This window comes from Aptenodytes patagonicus, chromosome Z (genome assembly GCF_965638725.1).
Source record: "Aptenodytes patagonicus chromosome Z, bAptPat1.pri.cur, whole genome shotgun sequence".
In the NCBI taxonomy this organism is placed as follows: domain Eukaryota; kingdom Metazoa; phylum Chordata; class Aves; order Sphenisciformes; family Spheniscidae; genus Aptenodytes; species Aptenodytes patagonicus.
In genome coordinates this window covers 6,854,499-6,879,550 of record NC_134982.1, presented here as the reverse complement: position 1 = coordinate 6,879,550, position 25,052 = coordinate 6,854,499, and the positions used below count along the sequence as shown (strand labels likewise).

Genomic DNA, 25,052 nt, shown 5'->3' with positions numbered 1-25,052 from the left:
TTTAAAATGCAATGGGAACAAAGTTTTCCTAGTGCTTGAGCTGAATAACTAGAGCTTTTCAGCTTGGCTATTCAGCATAATCTAGCTGCATTTGAGAAGAGGAGTTTAAAGAATAGTCATTATAATATTTCTTCTGAAAGGTTAAAAAAAGACACGTCAGCAATGAGTTTAGAAATCATTCTTTTATCACTAGTTTTGGAAAATATTCCCAATCTTGGTTTTAAAGGGTGTTACAGATGTTTTGACATTAGTCACTGGAAGGCTTTGCATTTTTAATTTTAGTTTTGTAAGTAAGCAAATTTTAGGCAATTGTGCTTTTGTCATTCTCATCCTAGTAAGTTCTGGGTTGGTAACAGCTGTCATAGGCTTTTGATTGTGGGGTAGGTGCTCCATTTCTACCAGCCTAAAAGCTTTGTCAGCCTCTTTCCTTTTACAGCTATTTTATCTGAATGTTTTCAGTGAAAGATGTAGTAGTATGGGTGTTACTACTGCTTATCCCTAGAGAATCCACATGGGATATGGATGTTATAAATGCTTCAGTAGGAGTTTGAACATTTATTAGTTGCTAGTGAATCCACTCCTGTGTCAAGCTTTTCCTACAGTGCTTTTATGTGAAGGGTCTAAACGGAGTGGAAACTTGTTTGTCGCTGGGGCATTGGTAATCCTTTGCTTTGTAAAGGTCAAGTCAGATTGCAGCCTTGTCATGGTTTTGATTAGGAAGATAACCAATTAGTAGATAAAAGTTGGTCTGTCATCTCTTGTCATCAGATGTGTTTATTTTTAGAAGGATTCCCCCCCCCCCCCCCCCAAACAATTTCATTGCTTTTTATGTAACTTGACTTTGTAAAACTAGGATATCATGATCTGAAAGTTCTGTCTGATGAGATGGTAAAGGTTTTAGTACAATGCGAGTGCTGATCTGTCAGTGTGGCTCAGACTCAGTTAAGTCTACTGTTATAGTGATGCAGTAGTATTGTGTTAGAACAGAAATACTTTGGAAATGCTATTAATTCTATACAATCAAGTTAAAACTAAGTTCATCGTGTAGGCAGTATGGTTTTAAAACAGAGAAACTGTAAGCAAATGTACTCTTTGTCCTCAGTTGTTTGCGTGGGTACTTTTTTTAAAGACTAATGGGAAAAGCCATGCTGCTCGTGTTCTGGGATCATCATCAGCCACAGCCAGAGTGTATGTGTATTTCCCTTAACTAGGAAGGATGTGTGTATAGTTACTGTCATTATTTTGACTGTAAAATTGTTACTTCAGAAAGGCATAGGACACTAAGAAGTGTTTTCCTGAATGTGCAGCTTAATAATAAGAGATCTTTTACTGTAGTCAGCAACACAAAATTTATGCAGCTGGAAAAAAATGTTTCTCCTGAAACGTTAATGGCAATTTTAACTCCTGTGTCTTGTTGGTGACTTGTTCTTCCCCTTGATACAAGGCCCTCACTTCTTTGAAAGTTACCTCTGAAAAGTATAAAAGTGAAGCCATCCCAAGAGGCATATGTGATTGGAAAAGCACGAGGAAAAAAAAAAGAGGGTTGGGGGCAGAAGCAAACACGAGCAAGTTATCTCAAAACTTACATTATTGAGGGAAATGTTGATATGTCAAAAAAAACTTTATTCTGAGCTGAAATTTACTCCAAAATAAATGAGAACTGAGTATAAATATAGCATAGCACATATTATGCTGGTGTTGCCTTGTTGTTTTTTCTGTTTTACTGTTTTATACTGTCTTTTAAATGAAATGTTCTTCCGTAGATCGTGTCAATTAATGCTTAGTTACACTTCTAAGGTAAAAAAAAACAAAACTAAGCAGCTGGATGTGACTGGAAGAGGGAAACAGAGTTGCTGCTTCTGTTACATGGTGGCAGGTTTTCTATTTTTTTTCCTTCTGCCTGGTTCAAGCAGAAAATTTTTAATTTCTCCTTTCCCTTATTTATGCAGCAGCAGGTTAGACTCCCCTAAGGAAAACTAGCAGGTTCCTGTCATAGTGCTCCAGAGCAGCACAGCATGAACTTCTAGAAGAGAATGTCATGCTCTGTGTGGAACTTGTGACAGCTAGGCACACTTACATCTTCCTAAATTCATCTGTGTTTCAGAGAGTCTGTATGTTGTACTATTAGGAGGTATTTTCTGCAACGTGGTTGTTATTTCTAGGAAATTATTTGTTTTCAGTGGAAATATGGACCCTGATTTGGTTTCTCTTTGTACTTCCAGAGGACACGTGATGATAATGGCAAATTTCTCCACTCACCTGTGTGCCAGCATGGTAGTGAGTTGCCATGCTGCGTCTCCTCAGATGAACTTTCATCTGTCTTGCCACCTTGTTTATCATCTGGCAAAAACTAACAAGAAAAAGAATCCATTCCTTATTTTCTGTTTTCCCCTTTAACTGTCAAAGTCAGCAAGGTGCAGTTGCATCATTCTTTCACTGTAGTATAATTCACAATACATTAACATGACATGTTTTTTTCCTAAAACTTGAGATGTTTAATATGCCTTTAACTTTTTGTCATTCAGGATGGTGATGAGTCATCTCCAATTTTAACAAGTTCTGAAATTGTTAAGATTCCAGATCCCCAGATGTCTATGGTAAGCAATGCTCCATGTAATGCAATCTGTATTACGGTATTTTTGTTGACGTTTTCATAAATGGAGATGAAAGCTTGCCTATATTGCTGTCTTTGATATTTTAAAAGTCCAGTGAAAAGATGTATTTGACCAGTTGAGAAATTCAGTGGATTTGACTCTTTGTAATTTTTTTTTTCTGCTGCTGCTAGATTAAAATACAAGAATTGATTTAATGCTTATGTTCATCTCCTTTCCATACCTAATATGCTTCCTTCTGAGGTGTAGGAAAGCAGAGAAGGGGGATTGTTGGCAAAAGAGGTCAGAGGGTGGGAATGTAAGGTAAGAGGGAGCTGAAGAACAGAAATTTAGCGGAAGGTGCAGTAACTCTTGGTCACTTTGTCTGTTAAAATATTTTCTCCCTACGCTCTCTTGTATGTTGTCTTTCATATAGACAGTGCCTAAGTACAGTTCTAGAAAAGATTTCCATTATTGTGGATGCCAATTCAGTGGGACTGGTATTGGCAGCTTTGGGAACCTTAATGTAAGTGGGCTTCTACTGGCAACACTGTTTGAGCACTGTGTAATCTAACACTGCAAGAGCAAGTCTGACAATGCTGAAAACTGCCTTGGCTGCTGAAATCTCGTTGACACTGTGGCTCCTATTGTGGCTCCTACTGTTGCTAACATGGTATTAACAGTGGGAAAACTTTTTGAGAAGTTTTTCTTGCATACAAAGCTTTATGCTGCAAACATCCTAAAAATGTTTATAAAAGCGGCTAGCACGTTTGAGTGCTAAATCACAGATGTGTTGACTGAAGCGCTTGCATTTTGCAGCAATTCACCAAAAGGCAAGATAGGGTTTGTAAATTGCGTGAAGTAAAAAAAAAACAAACCAAAACCTCAAAATCCCCAACAACCCTCCACATATTATTGAAGGAGTTTCTTCTAAAACAATAACAAAAATCCAGAAGACGCTGTAGTTTTAGATGTGGATTTTAATTGTCATGCATTATTCAAGATACTGGTGAGTCTTTGCTAGATGGTTTCATGTCAATAATAATTTTCTCTGGAGTTTAAATATTTATAAATACTGACTTACCCTCTGTGTTTAGGAGAACTTAGTAGAAAGCAAACATCACAAGCTTGCTCGAAGTTTAAGAAGTGGACCTTCTGATCATGATCTGAAGCCTAATGCAGCTACGCGAGATCAGCTTAATGTAAGTCAGTCATATGATGGCTAAATTCAATTTTATTAGGTAGTTTGGTATTAATATGTGGTGACAGTTTAAGGAAATAGAGTTCATTTCAGTTTAAAGAAAGTAATTAATGAAGAAATGTTGTTCAGTGTTTCTTACAAGTGGTTAGTTAGATGAGTCCAACTCAGCAGCAGAAGGTACTTGCTCATTTTTTTGTAAAACGGTTTTGGGGGGATAAGAATGCATACTGTGCACGTATATAGGTGCTAATGGCAGTCTTAAAGTAACTGTGTATGTTTGCCTACACTGCCACTTCAGTCAACTGCGTAACTGAGGAGCACCACCATGTTACCATGAGAACTTTGTGTTGTTGAAAAGCTTTTTTTTTTTCCTAGCTATTTTTGTGTGTTCAGTGTTGTGCTTTGTCACAATGTAGTCTGTTAACTTGTTGATTATTGCTGTTTATGTTTTTAAACTCACTTTCTGACTATGTATCTAATAGATCATAGTGAGTTATCCACCGACAAAGCAGCTAACGTACGAGGAACAGGATCTAGTTTGGAAATTCAGATATTACCTTACTAATCAGGAGAAGGTAAGTTGAATGATTTGAGAGGACTTATTGATGCAAGAGGTGCTTCATCTGGCACTCATTCTACAATGTTCTGTCCTTGCAGAGATAGAGCTTCAGTGTCTTGGAAGCTAGTCAAGATTATTTTAACCTTTTCTACAATGTTACTGATTTAAAAATTGGTGACTGTAATTTTCCCACTTAAATCATATGAACTGGCTATTACTACAGCAGTCTCACCGTCAGCTACAAACACTCACCGTCAGCTACAAACACTCACCATCAGCTTAAAATACTAGTGTTGTCAATTTTGCCTTCAGCAAGGAAAGATTATTAAAGAGACTCTTCATCCCTTTTTGACAAGGATTAGCATTACCAGAATAAGTAGCAGCACACCAAAAGCCCAAAGTAAATTAAATAACTAAATAATCCCCCAGCAGTGGGCATTTTTTATGTAGTGGTAATTGTGGTAGAGCAGTAACCATTGACATTTGACTTAGAAGATAACCCAGCTGCAGTTTTTTGGGATGTATTAAAACAATCCAATATTATATTGTCACTTACATCAGTAAGGTTCCTCAGGTCTGTGCTTATGTAAATATAGTCTGGATCTAGTTCTACCTTAATGTGAAATGTTAATTTCACAGCATCCTTCTGGACAAGTTGCCCAACTGTGGGGTGAGTGGGTTCACAGTGTGCTGTGTGAAGAACTGGCTGAAGGGCAGAGCTCAAAGGGTTGTAGTGAATGGGGCTACATCTGGCTGGTGACTGGTCACCAGCGGTGTTCCTCAGGGTTCCATCCTAGGGCCAGTTCTGTTCAATAAATTTATCAACGATCTGGATGCAGGAGTTGAATGCTGAGTTTGCTGATGATACTAAACTAGGAGGCGCTCTTGACTCTCTTGAGAGACAAGATGCCTTGCAGAGGGATCTAGCTTGATTGGAGCATTGGGCAATGATTAATGGGATGAAATTTAACAAGTCCAAATGCCAGATTCTGCACCTAGAATGGCGTAACGCCAGGCACAAGTATAAATTGGGAGAAGAAAGGCTGGAAAGCAGCCCTGCGGAAAGGGGTCTGGGGGTGCTGGTCAACAGCAGGCTCAGTATGAGTCAGCGGTGTGCACTGGCAGCCAAGAGGGCAAACCACATTCTGGGGTGCATCAAACACAGTATAACCAGCTGATCAAAAGAGGTGATTGTCTCACTGTGTTCAGCGTTGGTGCGGCTTCACCTTGAATACTGTGTGCAGTTCTGGGCCCCACAAATTAAGAAGGATGTGAAGGTCCTTGAATGCATCCAGAGGGCAACAAAGCTGGTGAAAGGGCTGGAAGGAATGTCCTGTGAGGAGTGACTGAGGACTTTGGGCTTGTCTAGTTTGGAGAAAAGAAGGCTGAGGGTTGACCTCATTGCTCTCCACGGCTTCCTGAGCAGGGGAAGTGGAGAGGGAGGTGCTGCTCTCTTCTCGCTGGGATCCAGCGATAGGACGCGTGGGAATGGTTCAAAGCTGCAACAGGGGAGGTTTAGACTGGACACTAGGAAGCGTTTCTTTTCCGAGAGGGTGGTCAAACACTGGATCAGGCTTCCTAGAGGAGGGGGTTGATGCCCCAAGGCTGCCAGTGTTTAAGAGGCATTTGGATAATGCCCTTAACAACATGCTTTAACTTTTGGTCAGCCCTGAATTGGTCAGGCAGTTGGACTAGATGATCGTTGTAGGTCCCTTCCAACTGAAATAGTCTACATTCTATTCTAAATCATTTGTTTAGCCTGGCTTTTCACTGATGAATTGTCCCATCTCTTTCTATTTAGGCCTTGACAAAATTCTTAAAATGCGTCAACTGGGACCTACCACAAGAGGCAAAGCAAGCACTGGAGCTGCTGGGCAAGTGGAAGCCCATGGATGTGGAAGACTCTCTAGAACTTCTGTCATCTCACTTCACCAACCCAACGGTTCGGCGGTATGCTGTTGCCAGGCTTCAGCAGGCTGATGATGAGGTATTCATTGGGCTGTGAGTACATGTGAAAGTCAGCTGGTCTCAGGATTTTTAGTCTCATTAAGTACTTGAAATGTTTGCTGCTTTTTAAGGCATTTAAGTGAATAATAGTGATGGAAAACTAAAAAAAAAAAAAAAAAAAAATATTCACTGTGATGCTATTTAAGCTCTTTATGGAGCAAGGTCTCCACATTATTAAGTGGCACTCATTGATAATTGTCTCAGTATGAACAGCTAGTGATAGCTGGTTTTGTCAAACAAAGTGAAACAACCATATGTTCTCCCCAGAAACCAGGAGAATGGGGAGATTTTAAATTTTGAATGTTAACCTGCATAGAACTGCTCTGAACTTAAATAGTCTGCTAAAAGATTTCCAACAAATCCACCTGGTAAGTTGAAGCAGTATATTGTCATACTCTTTTGCTAAAAAAAGCAAGTAGAAAAGCGTCTGTGGAAACAAGATGTTTCTAATTGTATACTGATTAGAATATGATGAGCTGTGATTTGTGAGTAGAGCACACTTAATAGATGCTAATCTGTTAAATTTCAATTATTTATATATTCTATTTTCTTTTGACAGTAAAAAAAAAATACTTTGAGTGTATTACCATAACTCCTGAATCCTTGGCAATCAATAGAGTTTAAAATAGGGAGCATAAATATATCAAATTTTTGGAAGCCCACTTCAATAGCCAGGGTCATACTGCTTTGACTTTAAAAATGTACCTTTTACGAAACACTTGAAGGCAGCTAAACAGAGCAAGCTGAATAGTAGAGGGAACAAACTCATTATAAACAGCAAGTGATTAAAATTATAGTCTTCAATCTAAAATAGATCAGATACGTGTGTGTTTTTTGTTTGGCTTTTTTTTGATCCTCAGCTATGCAAGGGATAAAAAAAAAAAAGATCATAGAATCATTAAGGTTGGAAAAGACCTCTAAGATCGAGTCCAACCGTCGACCCAACACCACCATGCCCACTAAACCATGTCCCTAAGTGCCTCATCTACACGTCTTTTTAAATACCTCCAGGGATGGTGATCCCACCACTTCCCTGGGCAGCCTCTTCCAATGTTTAACCACTCTTTCAGGAAAGAAATTTTTCCTCACGTCCAATCTAAACCTCCCCTGGCACAACTTGAGGCCATTTCCTCTCGTCCTATCGCTTGCCACTTGGAAGAAGAGACCGACCCCCACCTCGCTACAACCTCCTTTCAGGTAGTTGTAGAGAGCGATGAGGTCTCCCCTGAGCCTCCTCTTCTCCAGGCTAAACAACCCCAGTTCCCTCTGCCGCTCCTCATAAGACTTGTGCTCCAGACCCCTCACCAGCCTCGTTGCCCTTCTCTGGACACGCTCCAGCACCTCAACGTCCTTCTTGTGGTGAGGGGCCCAAAACTGAACACAGTATTCGAGGTGCAGCCTCACCGGTGCCGAGTACAGGGGCACGATCACTTCCCTACTCCTGCTGGCCACACTATTGCTGATACAGGCCAGGATGCCATTGGCCTTCTTGGCCGCCTGGGCACGCTGCCGGCTCATGTTCAGCTGACTGTCAGCCAGCACCCCCAGGTCCTTTTCCGACAGGCAGCTTTCCAGCCACTCTTCCCCAAGCCTGTAGCGCTGCATAGGGTTGTTGTGGCTGAAGTGCAGGACCCGGCACTTGGCCTTGTTGAACCTCATACAGTTGGCCTGGGCCCATCGATCCAGCCTGTCCAGGTCCCTCTGCAGAGCCTTCCTACCCTCGAGCAGATCAACACTCCTGCCCAACTTGGTGTCATCTACAAACTTACTGAGGGAGCACTCAATCCCATTCAACCCCAAGATAGTGCATAAGAGAGGAGAGAATCTGAATTCCTGGTACCATGGTCCAGATTTTATGCTTGAGTTTTCTTCTTGGGAGCCACAAACGGAAAGGTTTATTTTGTGGATGCTAGAAGCAAGTACGGCAGCTTAACCGCAGATAACTTTGATGTAGTAATTACTTGCTAGGGAGCTCCCAATTTCCATTTCTTTAAAGGTCACTAAATCCTGACTAAGTTTTTCTGTAAACTAGAGTTTTGAAAACACGTGGAGTCCTAGTCAGCTTTGACTGATGCCCTCAATTAATTTTCTCTTTTTCCTCCATGAGGATTTGCTGATGTACCTGCTACAGTTAGTCCAGGCATTGAAATATGAAAACTTTGATGACATAAAGAATGGACTGGAACCTAGCAAAAGGGACAGTCAAGGTTCAATGTCAGAAAGCATGACAACATCTGGGAGTAATGGTGCAGAAATAGACAGGTAAGAAGCTTATATTTCCAGCAGAAAAGCAGAAACGTGTAGCATTGTAAGCTCTCAAATTCTTTCTCCTTTTTAGGGACCATTGCATATTCAACATCCTATTTTATAATCTGAAGCGATGATGTGGAAAAAAAAAAAAACAAACACATTCCTTGAAAGCTTAGGGGTTATTTCCTGACTACAGATAGTTTACAGAGCAAACATTCTTAATCTCAAAGTTGTGGCCTTTGGCCTTGCTGTATGAAAGGAAGACAACTCCTGGAGAACAGGAAAAACACTGGCATTGCTTCCTTCTGTCCTTGCAAAAGTTAGGGTGTCTTCAATAAAGTTGTTGTATGAGGCTCCGCTTCCCCCTTTCATCAAAGAATGTGGATCTAAAAGTCCGATCGGTCTGAAATGGAAAGAAGTTTCTTCCTGCTCCTGCAAAAGAAGGCGTAGGGAGAGTCCTGTGAATGTAAAGGAGCTGGGGAGCACACTTTTTATTCTTGCAGGAATCCAAAAGAAAGGTTGAAATATCCAATTAATATGGTATTAAGCAAGGTGCAAACAAACTTCGTTAACTGAAGTGTCCTGTGAATATTTAATACATGTTTCCAGGATTTTTAGTCTTAACCGTCAATGTCTAATCACTTGTGTCACTAGGGTATACTTTTCGTATTACAAGAATACTGCTTTTCATTGATCTTGCTGCTAAGCTGTAGAGTGGGTGTCCTGGGATGTATGGTATATTTTAAGGCTGCAATGACACTTAGACATTAGTAGAGCTGTTTGATTACTTCCTTCCAGGTAAATTTACTGTCTGATAATTTTGCTTTGCAAGCATTGGGTTTGTTTCCTCTGTTATGTGTAGTTGCATTCCAGAGACAAGTGCTTGCAGGTGTTGTGTATTAGCAATTTCATCTTAAGAACATACTAAAAAAGCTTATCCTGAAAATGTGCATTTGTTAAATTCCCATCTATGTCTGCTTTATTTTTTTTATGGAAGATGAAACAAAATGCTAAGTTTGATGTAAGTGAACGTCCTTCACAGCCATAAACTGTGTAGCTAAGCAGGCATAGATTTTTGCCACTTTCAGGAACTGCAGCTGTCAAAGTTGCTGTTCATGCAGTTTGTTCTGAAACAGGGTTGAGAGATGTCCTGGTTTCGGCAGGGATAGAGTTAATTTCCTTCCTAGTAGCTGGTACAGTGCTGTGTTCTGGATTTAGGAGGAGAATGATGTTGATAACACACCGATGTTTTAGTTGTTGCTGAGCAGTGCTTACACTAGTCAAGGACTTTTCAGCTTCCCATGCCCTGCCAGCGAGAAGCTGGGAGGGGGCACAGCCAGGAGAGCTGACCCAAACTGGCCAAAGGGATATTCCATACCATGGGACGTCATGCTCAGTACATAAACTGGGGGGAGTTGGCCAGGGGGCGGTGACCGCTGCTTGGGATCTGGCTGGGCGTCAGTCGGTGGGTGGTGAGCAATTGCATTGGGCATCACTTATTTTGTATATTTATTATTATTTTCCCTTCCTTTTCTGTCCTGTTAAACTGTCTTTATCTCAACCCACAAATTTTACTTTTGTTCTTCTTTTCCCCCAATTCTCTCCCCCATCCCACTGTGGGGGGCAGTGAGTGAACGGCTGCGTGGTGTTTAGCTGCCTTCCGGGTTAAACCACAAGAAGATAGTATCTTCAAAGATACTTCTCTTCCAGATTTCTGAATTTATTATGCTGTGGAAATGAAATGCATTGCTATTTCCATGCATGCCCCCTGCCCTGCAAGAAAGAACTTTGAATCATGCCGATTACATGCTTTCCTTTATGTAGTTCCCAGATCATGAGTCCTATTCCACCTGTTTCCTCACCACCTCTTACTTCTAAGACAAAGGAGCTTGCAGACAATGAAAACCTTGATGTAAGTCAAATGCTTTACCTTGTATTTTTGATACGTGAGGCTTTTTTAGTGACCTAGAACTGTTTTTAGTTTTTGTTTGTGAATATTTGAATCTTTCTACTGTATCTTGCTGAATACTTAAAGTGCTTAACAAACTAAATGCGAAGAAAATAGCAATAGCTTAACTGACTTTTTTTTTTACAGGCCATCTATTTATGTACATGGTTACACTATCCAAAACTGGGGGACTGGGCATTGAATTCTTCATAAAATTCAAGTACTCTGTTTAAACGAGAAAACTGCAAAGGCTGTTGCATGATGATAGATACTGATAATTGCATGTGTTTGAGGTGTTTTAAAGCAGGTTTTTTAATGGAAAACAGTTATCCAAATGTTTTAATCTCTGCAGTCTGTTCTTCCTGTAGCTGTATTCCTTGGCGTGGGTGTCATCTTTTTGGACCTAAGTGAGACGCTGTGTTGATTTACATCTGCCAAGGATTATACTCAATTTATACCACAAGTAGAAGAGTAACAAAAGTAGGCCTGGAGGGAGGGAAAGATAAAAGATAAAGAGAGTTTGAGGGAACCTGTTTTTAATCTGATGTGCAGTTAATTGGTCTTTGAACTAAAGATCCATTCCCTGTTGCAAATCTTCCTTTTTGGGTCTCAGTACAGCATAGATAATAAGCCTCAAACTGAGCATATCAGTAAAGATACACAGATTTCTTGCTAGTTGGAATATTAAACTTTAAAAAAGCAGCTAAATGTTGTGTATCCTCTGCAGATTTTTTTTTTTAATGTTAAAGTGTAGAACATCTTAATGAGTTTTAGATCTTCTGGATGCAAAACAGGGTAGTAAATCCCTTTCAGGGTTGACTCTTATAGCGAGGGATAATTGCATAGGAGGAAAGTGTAATATATTGTAAATAGAAATTTTACATTAAAGATTTATTGTTGGAGAACATCATGTACTTTTTGACATGTTGGCAAATATATTACTGTAGTAGCAGACCTTTTTTTACTTGTAGTGTTGTTGCTGGTTTTGGAATAATATTAAAACTAATACAATTTAAATATTAGGTTGGACTGGATTCACGTTTTGGAAGGGAATGTATCTCTCAAAACTCCTGCAACTATTTTGGGTTTTTCCTTAACTTCGTCACTCTCTTAAGTGCTTAGACTTCTTTATAACTTAATTTTACTTTTCTTAAATCCCTTCCAGCAAGACCTTTGCACTTTCTTGATTTCACGAGCATGCAAAAATTCCACGTTGGCAAACTACTTATACTGGTATGTTAGAAACTGTTTATTCGTACTGTATTAATGTCTAATTGAAATCAAAGCTATAATGCCCAGAAGGATGCACAGCAAAAGATGACCTGTCTTGAGAATCTCAATTTCTGTCAGGATGAAGTAGTAGATTTAAATCCATATGCCTTTGAATAGAATAATTAGTAAAAGGAGGGTGCTGGTTTTTAAAATGCACAAACGTGCTTTACTATTAGACAAAGGTGATTTGTAGGGCATTAAGTACAGTGTTTAAAAAAAAAAAAAACCCAACCCCTAACTATAGTTTATAAATTGTCGTTCAATTTGTTTAGGGTGGTGTGGTGGGAAGGAGATAAAGTTCATCTTCTGCTCTGCTTTTCTATTTGGTTTGTGTTTATAGTTTTTGACAGTGTTGGCTAGAATATTAAGGTTATGCACTTTTGTATTAATCAGGAGTGTACTTTATGAAGGTTCATAAAGCACTAATTTTTTTGTGCTAACCTAATTATTTTTTAGATTCCATTTGTGGTTATGCTACGAGCACAAACAAAATGTCACTGCAGATGTGTGCTTTCTTAAGGGGGAACTTTAGTTGCGAATAGTTCATCTAGATAGTGGAGAGGTAAGATTACTCAGCTAAGGATCTTGTCTCACTTCAGTGGTTTAAGAATTAAATTAGATGCCTAAACTAGTCATCTGCATGCCTTCTGAGTAAGCATTTGCAGATAGAATTATCTCATTTGAAGAAAGCTGAGGTGAATAGAGCTGTACTCTGAAAGTGTGTGTGTATGTGTTTATGTTGATATGTATCTGCATATACACAACACATACAGCTATTAAAATGTGTGTACATACAAGTAAAAAGAGAGAGCTTAGATGCCTTTTACACGGCTAACCTTAAGTCAAATGATTCTCATTTGTATCCTTTGTAGATGTATCTAATAATTAAAAAAAACTTATGCACATTATCATATGTTAATGTGCTATGAATATTAACCACAGATCAGCTGTGAATTAGGAACAGTGTGATATGTGATGTCAGCCTACTCAGCTGTTCTTATAAAATTCTTAAAAGGATCCTAACCTACCCTGAGAGTGACTCCATTTGTAAATGTCGTCTTAAGTTTTATTATTTCATTGCTTTTTCAGTAGTTTAATTTTAAAATATATAAGTGCATGACTTAACTACAGTTCCTTAGTGTACATACCTCTATTGGAGTGGCCAAAGATAATGTTTGGCTTCAGAAAAAAGTGCTATTAAATTTAAATGATTAAAATAATTGCAGGCCTAATTGATGTGGGTAGAAGCCAGGTGCTTGACCTAACCAAATATTCTTCATTTAAGATAAGTCTTAGTAGGTTAGCTTATTTCTATCACATTGATAGAAGCTGTGCACTTACATTTCGGCAACATCTCAGACATTCAGTCTACAGAAAGTTCAGAGCATCCAGAACTCTGAAGTTTTTTGTCTTATGACTTGGGGGGGCGGGGGAAGAAAAAGAACCCAAACAAAAAAACCCAGTCAACTTATTCTTTGTTTTCTTTCCAGACATCTCAATTTCTCAGTGACAAAATACAAATGTTGCAGCCACTGTTTGACCTGACATAGCCATAAATCCTCTTGGCTGCTGATCAATTGCTTGTTTCAACTATCCAGACACAGCATGCACCTAAAATAATCAATGGAAAAAGTACAATAACCCTTGAAAATCAAACCTCCCTGCTCAGTCACCTGTCATTGTAAAGCTATCCTATCCTTATACTTTAACAGTGGCTACAGAAGTCAGTGCTACTGCTTTTTTCTGTCTCTTCTTCGGACGTATGAGACACCTATCCAAGTATGAAGCGTTACTCTTACTCCTTGTTTCAAGATAGCTTTGAGAAACTGTCTAGGGCTTTTTAACAAACAAAGATGAAAATGGCATGCTTCAATTCGTTATTTCCTGTTTCCCTTGAAGTTTTGGTGCACAGACTTTGTAAATACGGGCTTATTTTTATACACATTACTGCAATCTAATTTTGTCACTTTAGTGAGGGAATGGTGTAGAACAATATATTTGCAAAGTTCTAGAAGTAATCTCTAGTTTTAGATTTCATTGAGATAATACTCATGGAATAAGTTACATATGTCTTATTTTAATGTATATAATGAGTATTTGTGAGTAAGACTAGTCAAATCTGATCAGCTGCAAATGACAGACCTCTAATCTTGTCCCATAATCATTCAGTTGCAAAGAGATTCTGCACAAGTGCGTAAGGAATGGATAATTCTAGCTGTCAATGTAAAGTCCAAGCGTGTTTGAATGTGTGGAATCACTTTTGAATTCAAATGCAGTGTTTGAAAATCGACTGACTTGCTAATTTCTTCCGCTTTTTAATAGTGGGGTTATATGTTTTTACTAGGTAATACTAGGAGATATATTGGTCAACAGAAAGAAGACCTTTTTTGCGTAGCTGCTTTTTGCTTGTCAGTGCTGTGAATATAAATAACCACAAAAGCTTTCCAAACAAATGCTTAACATAACAAATTAAATTTTTGGTATAACTGTTCCAAATTGTACTGTTTAAATTCTTGTACTCGAATCATAATTTTAGAAATGCAAACTTGTTTTGGAATATAGGCTTTGCAGAGCTGCTTCAGGACCAATACTGTCTCTTCCACCATTGCTAATGATAAAATAGGGAACAGGTGGGGGGAGATTCTTGTTTTTGCAGGTATAATTGAATAGCAAGTTTGCAGCCACTACATTGTGCAGAGGGTAGTAGCACAGTGGAATGCCTGCTCCTCCCACATGTACTGCTTGGTTGGAGTGTTCATATGATTTGGACTTCTGACTTGTCCTGTTTGAGTGATGCCGCTTCACTGTAAGTGAAAGGCCTCAGAAACTTTGATAGACGCTCCTGATCCAAGTGGGAATTTGACTGGGCAATTTTGAAGATTTTGTCTGTTGGTTGGTATCTCATTCAAAGATCGACTTTATTTTTAGTTCCAGGCCTATAATACAGGGCTGCTGTATTTCACTCAAATTGTGTAGCACCAGAGTACAGCATAACTTGGGTTGTTTTTATGCTGCAGGTATGTAATAGTGGAGTGTGAAGACCAAGACACTCAGCAGAGGGACCCAAAGACTCACGAAATGTACTTAAATGTGATGAGAAGATTTAGTCAGGCTTTGCTGAAGGTAATGCTTCTGTGTAAGGCAATACAGAGTGTTCTGGGCTAGCCGTTCTTTAAAAAGGCAGAGGTGTCTGGAAGGAGGACAGTTTTTCATGTCATATGTATTGAAACTTTAAAAAAAATCTTCCACTTCTGCTTGAATTTTGACTTTGTGGTAAACCAAAGAAACTACTGACAAAGAAAAGAATAAGTATTGAGAACTTTTTTCCTCTGTTTTATTTCTTGTTCCTGTTAGTAACATGCTGGTTCTAAAATTTTCTGCCTTGTGTAATCAGTCTATTTTATTTACTTTTTTTTTTATTGGAAGCACTTGTCCTTGCAGTGCAAATTGAGACAGAGACCTGTCTTTTGAATTCATTGTATTGTTCTCTGTATCAGCAGCAGAGAGGGTGCTGGAGCAGCAGGGGAAAAAAGGCAAAAACAAAAAAACCAACCACTTTTGTGAATTGCAATCTCTGATTTATAGCAGATGTGGAGTCTTTCTGATTTTAGTGTGTCTCACACTTCATATTAATTCCCATTTTAGGTATGTTATTCAAATCTGACTCTTCGGCTTCATAAGACTATTCCACGTGCTTATCCTTACTAACTTATTTTGGCTGTGTGAATAGGTTTGTCATGCATGACTTCACCACTGAAATCGTTGATACAAATTGAAGTGCACTGGTAGGTCAGATAATTGATTGCCAGCTACAGTGATTCTGATTTGTGTTTTACAGAAAATACCTTTCGAATTGACGGAAAATTGATCTTTATTCACTTACCTCTTAAAAGCCCAAAGGTCTAAGAATAAAGGAATAATTTCTAGATAAAATAATTACAGAACAAAGAACTAATTTTGTTTCTTTTAATTCATTTAGGGTGATAAGTCTGTCAGAGTTATGCGTTCGTTGTTGGCAGCCCAGCAGACATTTGTAGATCGGCTGGTTCATGTAATGAAAGCAGTGCAGCGTGAAAGTGGGAATCGTAAGAAAAAGGTAACTAAAGGATTGGGAAAATTATCTCTGGCTAGAATTTGACAATAGGAACATTAGCTTTTCACTAAAAATTCTTAGCACTGAGATTTATAACAGATGTCTGCCTGTCCTGTAATAATTTTAGCAATCTTTAAACAAACTTAGGAGAGGTTTAGATGAGTCAAAGTTCAAAAGTGTTCTGAAAGGTTGTAGATGAAAAAGAGAAGAGGCCCTTGAGAAAAATCTCGGGATATTTTGGCAAAAGGAAGATACGGGAATAATTGAATAGTTGATGATATAACAGTGAACAAGTTGTGGGGGATGTGGGAAGGGAGCAGAGGTTATTGTGGTGTGAGAATTACACCGGAATAGATAACGAAATTTGACTAGCGGCAAGGTTTCATTTACTCCAAGAGCAACAAAACTATTCTTATATAAGGTGTGTGTTTAGCAGAACTTTGCGTTCTCTGAAAGTTATCTGTTGCATCTTGAGGAAAAGGATTTCTATCATAGGTGCATTTTAAGAAGCTTTGTCCTTAGTTAAAATATTTCAAGTGAACTTGACAGACAAGTATGAGGAGGAAGCAAGAATGCCAAAGGAACTTCTATTCATGTATTTTCTTTTCCTCTGACACACTTTTTAAGCATGGGTTTTTTTAGCGTAGTAATTTTTTTCCAGTGTAAGGAACTCTAAAACTGACTAGTAGTGTATTTCTGGTAACTACAGATGTAGGAATGTAGAGCAAGCTGTGAAATCAGATCTATGCAAGTTGTTGGCGATTTGGTTCATTGGTGGGATCTCCTTGAGTTCAGGGATTTAAGGGATCAGGGCTGAAGACTTGAATCAAGTTTCTGAAACAGAACTAAGATTTGATACTGATATAGAAAATAAATCATCCTGCTACTTGTGTAGGCAATTTAGGAATAAAGTTTTGTTGAGACTACTATACCTGGCACTTATAAAAATGCTTGACTATATTCAGGCTAGATGGAATATCTGCTTTCTTATTCAGATTACTGCAAATGGAGGATTTTTATTTCACTGGATTTTAAGAGTGAAACTGTAATTCTTTGGAAGAGTAAAGAATATAATAAATTGGATATTTACTAATAATATATCCTTTGTTAAAAGACTTTTTTACTGTTCATATACACCTAGTATGTGTGTTATGTTTTTTTTAAAACAAGTTTTTTTTCTTTAATTCTTTTAGAATGAGAGGCTTCAGGCATTGTTAGCAGATAACGAAAAGATGAATTTAGCAGATATGGAACTTATTCCACTTCCTCTGGAACCTCAGGTGAAAATTAAAGGGATAATCCCTGAAAAAGCCACACTCTTCAAGGTAAATGAGATCTTCTGAATAGCTGAAATACAAACAAATCTTATGAGCACTAAGCTTAAACATCAGTTGAAAGATTTAAAGGGGCTGACATAGTCGAGGCAAAATGTAACTGTAACGTGCTCTTAAAGTGGTTAAACAACTCTATTTCCTTTATGAAACTTTTTTTTTTTCTCTCAAGTTAATGTGCAAACTTTAAAGCAGCTTTTATAAGACTGATACAGTTTATAAAGTTTATGAAGTCCCCAAGCTGAAGGCATACTTCCGAGTTCAGAATTTCTCTGAACTCTAGACTGTGTTCGACAGGAGTACCGCTTATGCTCAGAATCATACAAATCAAGTCAGGTGCTGCATCTCAGCTAGATGTATCTCTATTTAATTGCAAAATAAAACCGTTAAATTGGTAGAGACTGGAAAGCAATAAGGTGGTCCATTTCACACAGTTGCGGTGGGCTGACAGGTAGATCCTGTATCCCTATGGTTGGTAAGTCCTTAAACCAATCCGTAGCAGTTTTTTGTGATCATATGGCCAGCCCTTATTCTAGTTAATAAACAGTCAATGTGCTGTTGAAAGAGCTGGGGTTATTTTGCTTCCTATACCACTTGGAATGCAAGTTATTGCCTGGAATGTAAGTTATTACCTGTGTCCAGTGATGTAGGACCTCTTTATAAATTTACTTTCTATAGGTGACTGTGATCTAATTTTAAGATGACCAAAGTGAGCTTGACCAGTCAGGCCTATGTCCAGGAAGCATTCTCTGCCAATTAAAAAATGTTCAAGCTGCTGTGGCAACTTGTATTGATCCATCATCTCTACTAAGTCACAAATTTATTATACCCAGTAGTTTCAAACTTTGACAGGCTGCTTGTTGACTGGGGTATAATTTGTGTTTACTTAAAATCAGAGATGAACATCTTTGCATAATTTTCTACCATACCATCTCTTGGTTTCCCAGCTTTGGCTTGGTTCTTTATATACCAGTTAGTCTCTTTGAAGAGTACATTTCTTCAATTCTATGCTCTTGCACCTCATGTTGGATGCATCATTGGAAAGATCTTGTCATGAAGACTCAGGTTTGCAAAACCTTGTTAACTCTTAGCGTGAATATGATTTAAGGGTCGGGATCAGGGGAAGAATGTTGATAAAAAGACTGCTGGAACAGCAACTAAATATTTCCTATCAAGAATAATAGCTTAACTTGATCAGGACAAACTCAAGTCAGAGTCTTCTAAATATTGGTTTTCTGTAGCAATGTAGAAAATTTAGGACCAAAAATATGAGATGTAACTTGTTTCAAAATCAGAGATGGTTTCTGTCCTCCTGATTCTGAAAGGTTATAGATTTCCATTTAATCTCCCATTCTGTACTATGGGATAAAAAACAAACCCAAAGAGGGAAGAATGACTGATTTTTGGTGCTCTTGGACATCACATGGCAGCTTTTGTAAGACTATTTAAAGAATCATTTTTCTTTTATTTATGGAACTTAATAATTTTGAAACATTCATTGCATGTGAAAATCTAATGTAACTGCTCAAATATTAAACTCTGTATCCTTGATTTTTTTTTTTTTGTTTTGAGGAAAGTGACTTGGTCAGTTGCAATAGATTAAATCATTCATGTAGGTAATTGATCCCCTTCAACCCATTTTATGCAGAGAAATTGCAAACAATTAAATTGGCTTTCTCAAACAAGAATGTAAAAAGGCATTTTTGCTTTTACTAAATAGATTAAAGAAGCAATTGATTGTTTAAGATGTCTTGCCCCTAGCATTTCTTTGTTTATCCTATAATTGTGTCTCTTTTTGATCTGGTCAGTTTAAATTTGTTTTGTTATGACCTTTTGCATAGTGCTTCTATGTTGGTTGGAATTACATGCATACAAACAAAATTGGAATCCTCCTGTCCTTTCCTCTTCTGCTGCTGGGGGGCGGGGGGGAGGCTGGAGGAATGTATCCTTCACATTCCTTGCTGAGGAAGAAGGAAAGCCTTAAGATTTTTTTTTTTTAAACATGCCTAGATCACACTTTTTGTAAGTGGAAAGAGTACGTTCTAACTGTTGAGTCCTAGGCAGTGAGTAACTGCTTTTAGAAGCTTTAGAATTGCTTCTTTTCTACCAAACTTAAGGAACGTGAAAAGACTTCTGGTGCTCACAGCCATGCTGTTGGTATTCAAATAGGGCTATTGTAAACCTTTTTGTAACTGAATTTGGTACCTGAATCCTGTGACCTGATACTTGCTTAATTCACTTCTAATTTACAATGCAGTAAACAAGGCTTTGTACTTTAGAACTCCACTGTAGCAATATGTTAATGTGAACATTGCTGTTAACCAGCTTAGTAGAGTAAGTTTCCTTTTCCAGAGTGCCTTAATGCCTGCTCAGTTGTTCTTCAAGACAGAAGATGGAGGCAAATATCCTGTAATTTTTAAGCATGGTGATGATTTACGTCAAGATCAACTTATTCTTCAGATTATTTCACTCATGGATAAGGTGAGAATTATTAATCCACATCCTTGTCCTTCTATGTTCTTGATTCTCCTTGTCGGGAGCAAGACTGGTGAAAGCTGTTAATACAGCTTATGTTGCTAATATATTCCAGGGTTCTCAGACCTTAGGTCACTTTTTTGTCTTTATAGAGGCAATGATCCGGTGTAGATTTAAAAACAAACAAACAAAAAAATTGGGAAACAGGAACAGGCTTTCACTCATTACTGATTTCAGTGAAGACCAGTGGAGATCTGTGTCCAATACACATTCCTTTTAGAAGTAGAAGCTGCCTTTCTATTGCATTTATCTTTGCTTTTTTGTGTGTTTTTTTTTTTTCCAGCTGTTAAGAAAAGAGAATCTGGATTTGAAGCTGACACCCTATAAAGTGCTGGCAACTAGTACAAAACATGGTATGAATACTTTTATTTCCTAAAAATACAGTATTGGGAGGAATCTTCTTCTGTTCATAGACTGTTGTGACACGCTGTTTTCATGAGAGATGTTTTGCTTAGTACAGTATTCTAAAAAGGAGCTCAAATGTGTAAGAAAACCTAGTTGCAATGTAAGTCATGGAAGTAAACAACCTGAGTGACCACAGTATTCCATAGGTGACTCAAATATCTTCATAGAAGAAGCCTGGTCTGGATTTTGGAGTATGTGACAATTGGTAGTGTTATCTCTGCTGCTAGCTTGCTGTGTCATCTGGACAAATAACACTCCTATTTATAGATCTTTGCATGAAATGGAGGAAAAAAAACAAGACAAAACAAAATCAAACTTGGCTATGCTTTTTAGATACATTCTGGATAAATATTTAGGAAGCCATTGATTGATCTTTCTCTTCTCATGAAAACTTGGAACAACAGACCTCTTGCAAGCTAATTTGGTGTTAATGACAAGTTGTTTTAAAACTGCTGAAGGCAGAAAATGGGGACAAAACATGTTTTTTTGCCAGTGAGAAGCAGCCGAATGAAAGTGTGTATTAGTGTTGCCCTTTAATAAACATGCATTATAGAGTAGCTTGAAAGTTCTATACATTGGAGACTTTTTTTGGTTGTCTTCTGTCACAGGCTTTATGCAGTTTATTCAGTCAGTACCAGTCGCAGAAGTTCTTGCTACTGAGGAAAGTATACAGGTATGTGATGGGGGATTTTTAAGTTACCTTCTGATCAAACAGTATAAACTGCAGGCTTAGATCTCATGTAGAAGTCTTTAGTCTCTCAACTGATTTTTCTATCTGTTGTTAGAAGACAAATGACAGCTTGAAACATAAGGGTATCTACAGCAGATGTTTTGCTTTAAAAAAAAAAAAAAGTACTTAAATCATCACATGAGTATCTCATGCCCTAAAAGTAATACCATTTAAATAATTAAAGTGTAATTTAGTTATGATACTGAAATTCTGGCTTTCCTGTAATGGTGAATGGAAGATGCATGATGCTTTTCCGTACTGTTTTGTTTTAAAGTGTTTCTGTTATTCATTCAGTAGTTTTGGCTTGATACCTTGTCAAAGTATGTTTTAATGATTTTTTTTTTTGATGGAACAACTAGTGTGTTCATATGATTTCTGAAGTCTGTTACCCTACCGTAGCCTATGTATAGATACTGTGTGTGGTTTGGGTTTTTTTAACCTTTTTTTATTTAGCAAACCTTTCTGTAACTGTCATGGAATTGAGTAGGAACACACTTGAATAGTGGCACACAGAATTCATGCTAGTTTCAAGCACAGGACACAAGCTAGGTAGCAGAGCTCAGCTGGTTGAGATAATATGATTGGATAAAAAACATACCAAATTGCCATATGAGATAGCTAATAAATGTTTTAATAAAAACACAGCATGTTTGTGTGGGATTCAATTTGTCACATACCTTTTTTCCCTTTTTTGTAGTTGATACTGAAGTTTGCATTTGTTCATAGCTCAGTAACTGGGAGCCAAAGCTAGTAGCTCCCAGCTACTATAAACTACATACATTAAAAATACAGAGATTAAAAAATGCTTATCGCTTGTCATTATCGTTTGCTTAACAAATAAGCATATCGAATACTTATCACTTATAAAAAATGCTTATCACTAATCAGACAATGACCAGCATCAAATTGCATAAGTTTTTTGAGCTTTCCATTCAGTAAAGATTGTGATAAGCTACATCTATACATTCAATAATCATATAGTTTATAAAGTGTTTTCCTGGCAATCCTTTGTAATCTTGGAAATGTACTATTCATATTCTAGTCCATTATATGTTTTTATAAAATAATATATTTAGAAATGCTTGTGAAATTGTCATTTTGCAATTACTTATAACATCATATTCCAGTCTAAAATAGGTGCCCCACTGTTTTAGTTGCTGTGCAGACGTAAGGAGCAATTCTTCCTGTGAAGAATTGCTAATCTAAATAGACAAGATGCCAAAAGAATGTGATTTAAGATTACTTCACAGATCAATGGCAAAATACATTATAGAGCACAGATTTCCTGTGCCAAAGCATGATAAAATAGCTGGGCATTGTAGGCCAAGGAAATGAAAACTAAATGAACGTTTTTAGGTGTTGTGAAAGTTTGGTTTATTATTTTTTGTAAATATTGATTTTGGGTGTCACAGCTGTTTTAATAAAGATGGGCACTATATATAAATATTTTAAAATGTTTCACTTCTGAAAAGATACAAAGCAAGTAATCTAATACTGGCTGGTAATACAGATCTGCAGGAAGGAAAAGATGTTTTGATGTTTGAGTGTTACTTACCTTCTATCAACAGTCTTGAATTTACAGTTCATGTTTTGGAGGCGTTTCTGTTCCACACTCTACAGTTTAGGGTTTGGATGGTCTGAAGTCTGTTTGTGTGTTTGGTTTTTTGGGGTTTGTTTGGGTTTTGGTTTGTGGTTTGTTTGTTTGTTTTTTACACACAGCATGTAAAATTTTGGAGCACTGAAAGTAGATCTCTCTAGTACCCTGTTAACCAGTTAAAAATTTCGTTCCACATTTTGCTTAGGGATTTCATTTAACAGAATCTTTCTACTCTGTCAGCTTTTTTTTAACGTATCTCAGAAGGTCTTGTTCCTCTATAAGCAAAGATAATTAAAGCTTTCTCCAGGCCTTAAAACTCTGATACGTGTTACAACAGGACGGCTTTTCAAGCAAAACTTTCTTAAATAGCCTGCAGGTACCTTCCTTCAGTACCTCCTTCTCTTTCTTTTTTTTTTTAAGATTCCCTTCATTTAAGATTCCCATCACTTACATCATCCACATGCCTACAAAGCTCCTCTTACAGTGCTTGCTTAGCTTTGTGTTTGCTTAGTGGAAGAAACTTGTGCTTAGGCTTGGATTTAATTTACTTATCTTTTGTCTCAATCAAGAAAAAAAGTTTTCTTCTGAGTGGTGGGAAGGACTGTTTTGGCCCAGTCCACATTTCACAGGAAATGTGAAGTTTCCATTTGATGACTTAGATTTTTCCTATTTAACTCGGTAGCGGTTGGTTGTATTGAGGATATTCCTCATATTGAGGATATTGAGGAGACATATAATGATGATAAACTTTGTAAAAGTGTGTGTCCCAAATGTAGTTACTAATCTGGGCTGTTAATCCTGTTTTAGTTTTTGTTGATCTGGCCTAAACAGTTTCCTGTGGAAGTATTTGCGCTCATAGTTATTAATTAGTAACTTTTCAATGCATTGTTAATGTTCTGAAGCTGTTAATAAAGAAAACTGCTTTTCCATTTGAACTTCACATCTGTTAGAGTATAAGAATGTGATGGTTAAGACAGAAAACAAATAAAGCGATATAAAATTAAATTAGATCTTACTAGGGTTTTGGGGAATGGTTGTTAGTTTAACAGATTGTAATAACAGCCATTTGTGGTCTTTATTTAAATCTTTTCTTTCTACTAGTTCTAAAGATCCTGTTTCAGATCATGTGGTATAACTAAATTTGTTGATGACTTCCCCTCTAGAACTTCTTCAGAAAACATGCACCTAGTGAGACTGGCCCTCATGGAATAAGTGCAGAGGTGATGGACACATATGTTAAGAGCTGTGGTAAGTTAGAGTCTTACAGTTGGTAACTTCATACTTCAGATATGAAGGACAGGGTAGATGAGATATTAAGATATTTCAGTTTAGATGGCTGCAGGTAGGGCACTATGCATGTACTTGCTGTCAGAATCCCTGTGAAAAGAATAGTTTTGAGCCTGGCATGTCATACACAATTCCTCTCCTCAGCCCTCTTTTTGTTCTCCTTAAAGGAGACTAGAAGTTAAATAATCTTTGCTTTCTAGCAATAATCTTACCTTTGCCCCCTCCGCATCATGAGTTGGGGTCTTTATAATTCAGGGAGTTGTAAAGCATTTATGTAATAATAAATAATCTGTATTTGAGGTAGAAAATTTTAATTTGTTTTTAAAACATTGTGGTTTTTTGGGGTGAGGCTTGTTCCATTTGGATGACAAGAAAAAGTGGTAGTGTAGTTCTTGTTCAGTAAACTGATGGCAGTGTTAAAATACCACATTTTCTGCCCATTAAATTAAAACTGACTTCATTCTACAAAAAAAAAGGGAATTCAGTTGTTGCTCCACAGTATCTTCTTTCCCCTTCTCTTTCTGATGGCGCAGTCTTTAGAACTGCTTCAGACTGGTTAGTGGGTGAAAGTAAGAATTAAAACAGTTTGCATTAGTTCCAATTTATTTATCACTGCCTGGCTTACTGCTTAGCTTGTAAATACCGCTGACGTATAAGTCCAGATTCATATCAATGTCTAATGCTTGTTTACAGTTGTTGTAAAATACCTTAAGTTCAAAATGTGTATGTTCATTTTGCTCGGAATACTACAAAGTATTCTTAATCCCAATATTGAATGAATTTAGGCTTTTAGTGTTAGGCATATAATCATGTAGTAAGAAATGAAAATCTAGGCAGTAGTGAATAAACTTCAGAGTTTTAATTTATTACTTCAGATGTTCTTCATATGGCTGATAATCTTGATTATTCTCTACCAGCCTGACCCCTGCCCAGAGTCTCTATGGTGTATTTATTACATGTGAACAAGAACTAAGATAATGTCATATGCTGCTGTTAATTGTTTGGAACTTGTTGCTCTCCAGGAAAGGTACTTACATTGATGTTTACAATTTACTTGTTACAGCTGGTTATTGTGTAATTACATACATCCTTGGAGTTGGAGATAGACATCTGGATAATCTTTTGCTAACAAAAACAGGTAATTCTTTTTAGCAGTATAATTTTATAACAGCAGTCATTTAATTTCTAATGTGTTGGTACTGTTTTGCTTCATTTTCCCTTTGAGTATAACCCACTGAGTATTGTA

At 37.5% G+C, this 25,052-nt stretch overlaps 1 protein-coding gene across 2 annotated transcripts in view; it reads left to right on the top strand.

Annotated features, from left to right (window-relative positions):
- Nucleotides 1-25,052, top strand: part of LOC143172703 (phosphatidylinositol 3-kinase catalytic subunit type 3) — an 83,095-nt gene that overhangs the window by 16,432 nt on the left and 41,611 nt on the right. The window contains exons 7-22 of one of the 2 annotated variants that reach the window (XM_076362386.1): nucleotides 2,526-2,597; nucleotides 3,028-3,117; nucleotides 3,689-3,793; nucleotides 4,275-4,367; nucleotides 6,153-6,338; nucleotides 8,466-8,620; nucleotides 10,433-10,520; nucleotides 11,722-11,789; nucleotides 14,846-14,951; nucleotides 15,808-15,924; nucleotides 17,115-17,246; nucleotides 19,605-19,733; nucleotides 20,071-20,140; nucleotides 20,801-20,865; nucleotides 23,683-23,767; nucleotides 24,870-24,944. In XM_076362386.1, the coding sequence (XP_076218501.1) occupies nucleotides 2,526-2,597; nucleotides 3,028-3,117; nucleotides 3,689-3,793; nucleotides 4,275-4,367; nucleotides 6,153-6,338; nucleotides 8,466-8,620; nucleotides 10,433-10,520; nucleotides 11,722-11,789; nucleotides 14,846-14,951; nucleotides 15,808-15,924; nucleotides 17,115-17,246; nucleotides 19,605-19,733; nucleotides 20,071-20,140; nucleotides 20,801-20,865; nucleotides 23,683-23,767; nucleotides 24,870-24,944 (1,636 nt within the window). The remainder of the gene's footprint in view (nucleotides 1-2,525; nucleotides 2,598-3,027; nucleotides 3,118-3,688; nucleotides 3,794-4,274; nucleotides 4,368-6,152; nucleotides 6,339-8,465; nucleotides 8,621-10,432; nucleotides 10,521-11,721; nucleotides 11,790-14,845; nucleotides 14,952-15,807; nucleotides 15,925-17,114; nucleotides 17,247-19,604; nucleotides 19,734-20,070; nucleotides 20,141-20,800; nucleotides 20,866-23,682; nucleotides 23,768-24,869; nucleotides 24,945-25,052) is intronic. The other variant, XM_076362387.1, reaches the window with a different exon arrangement.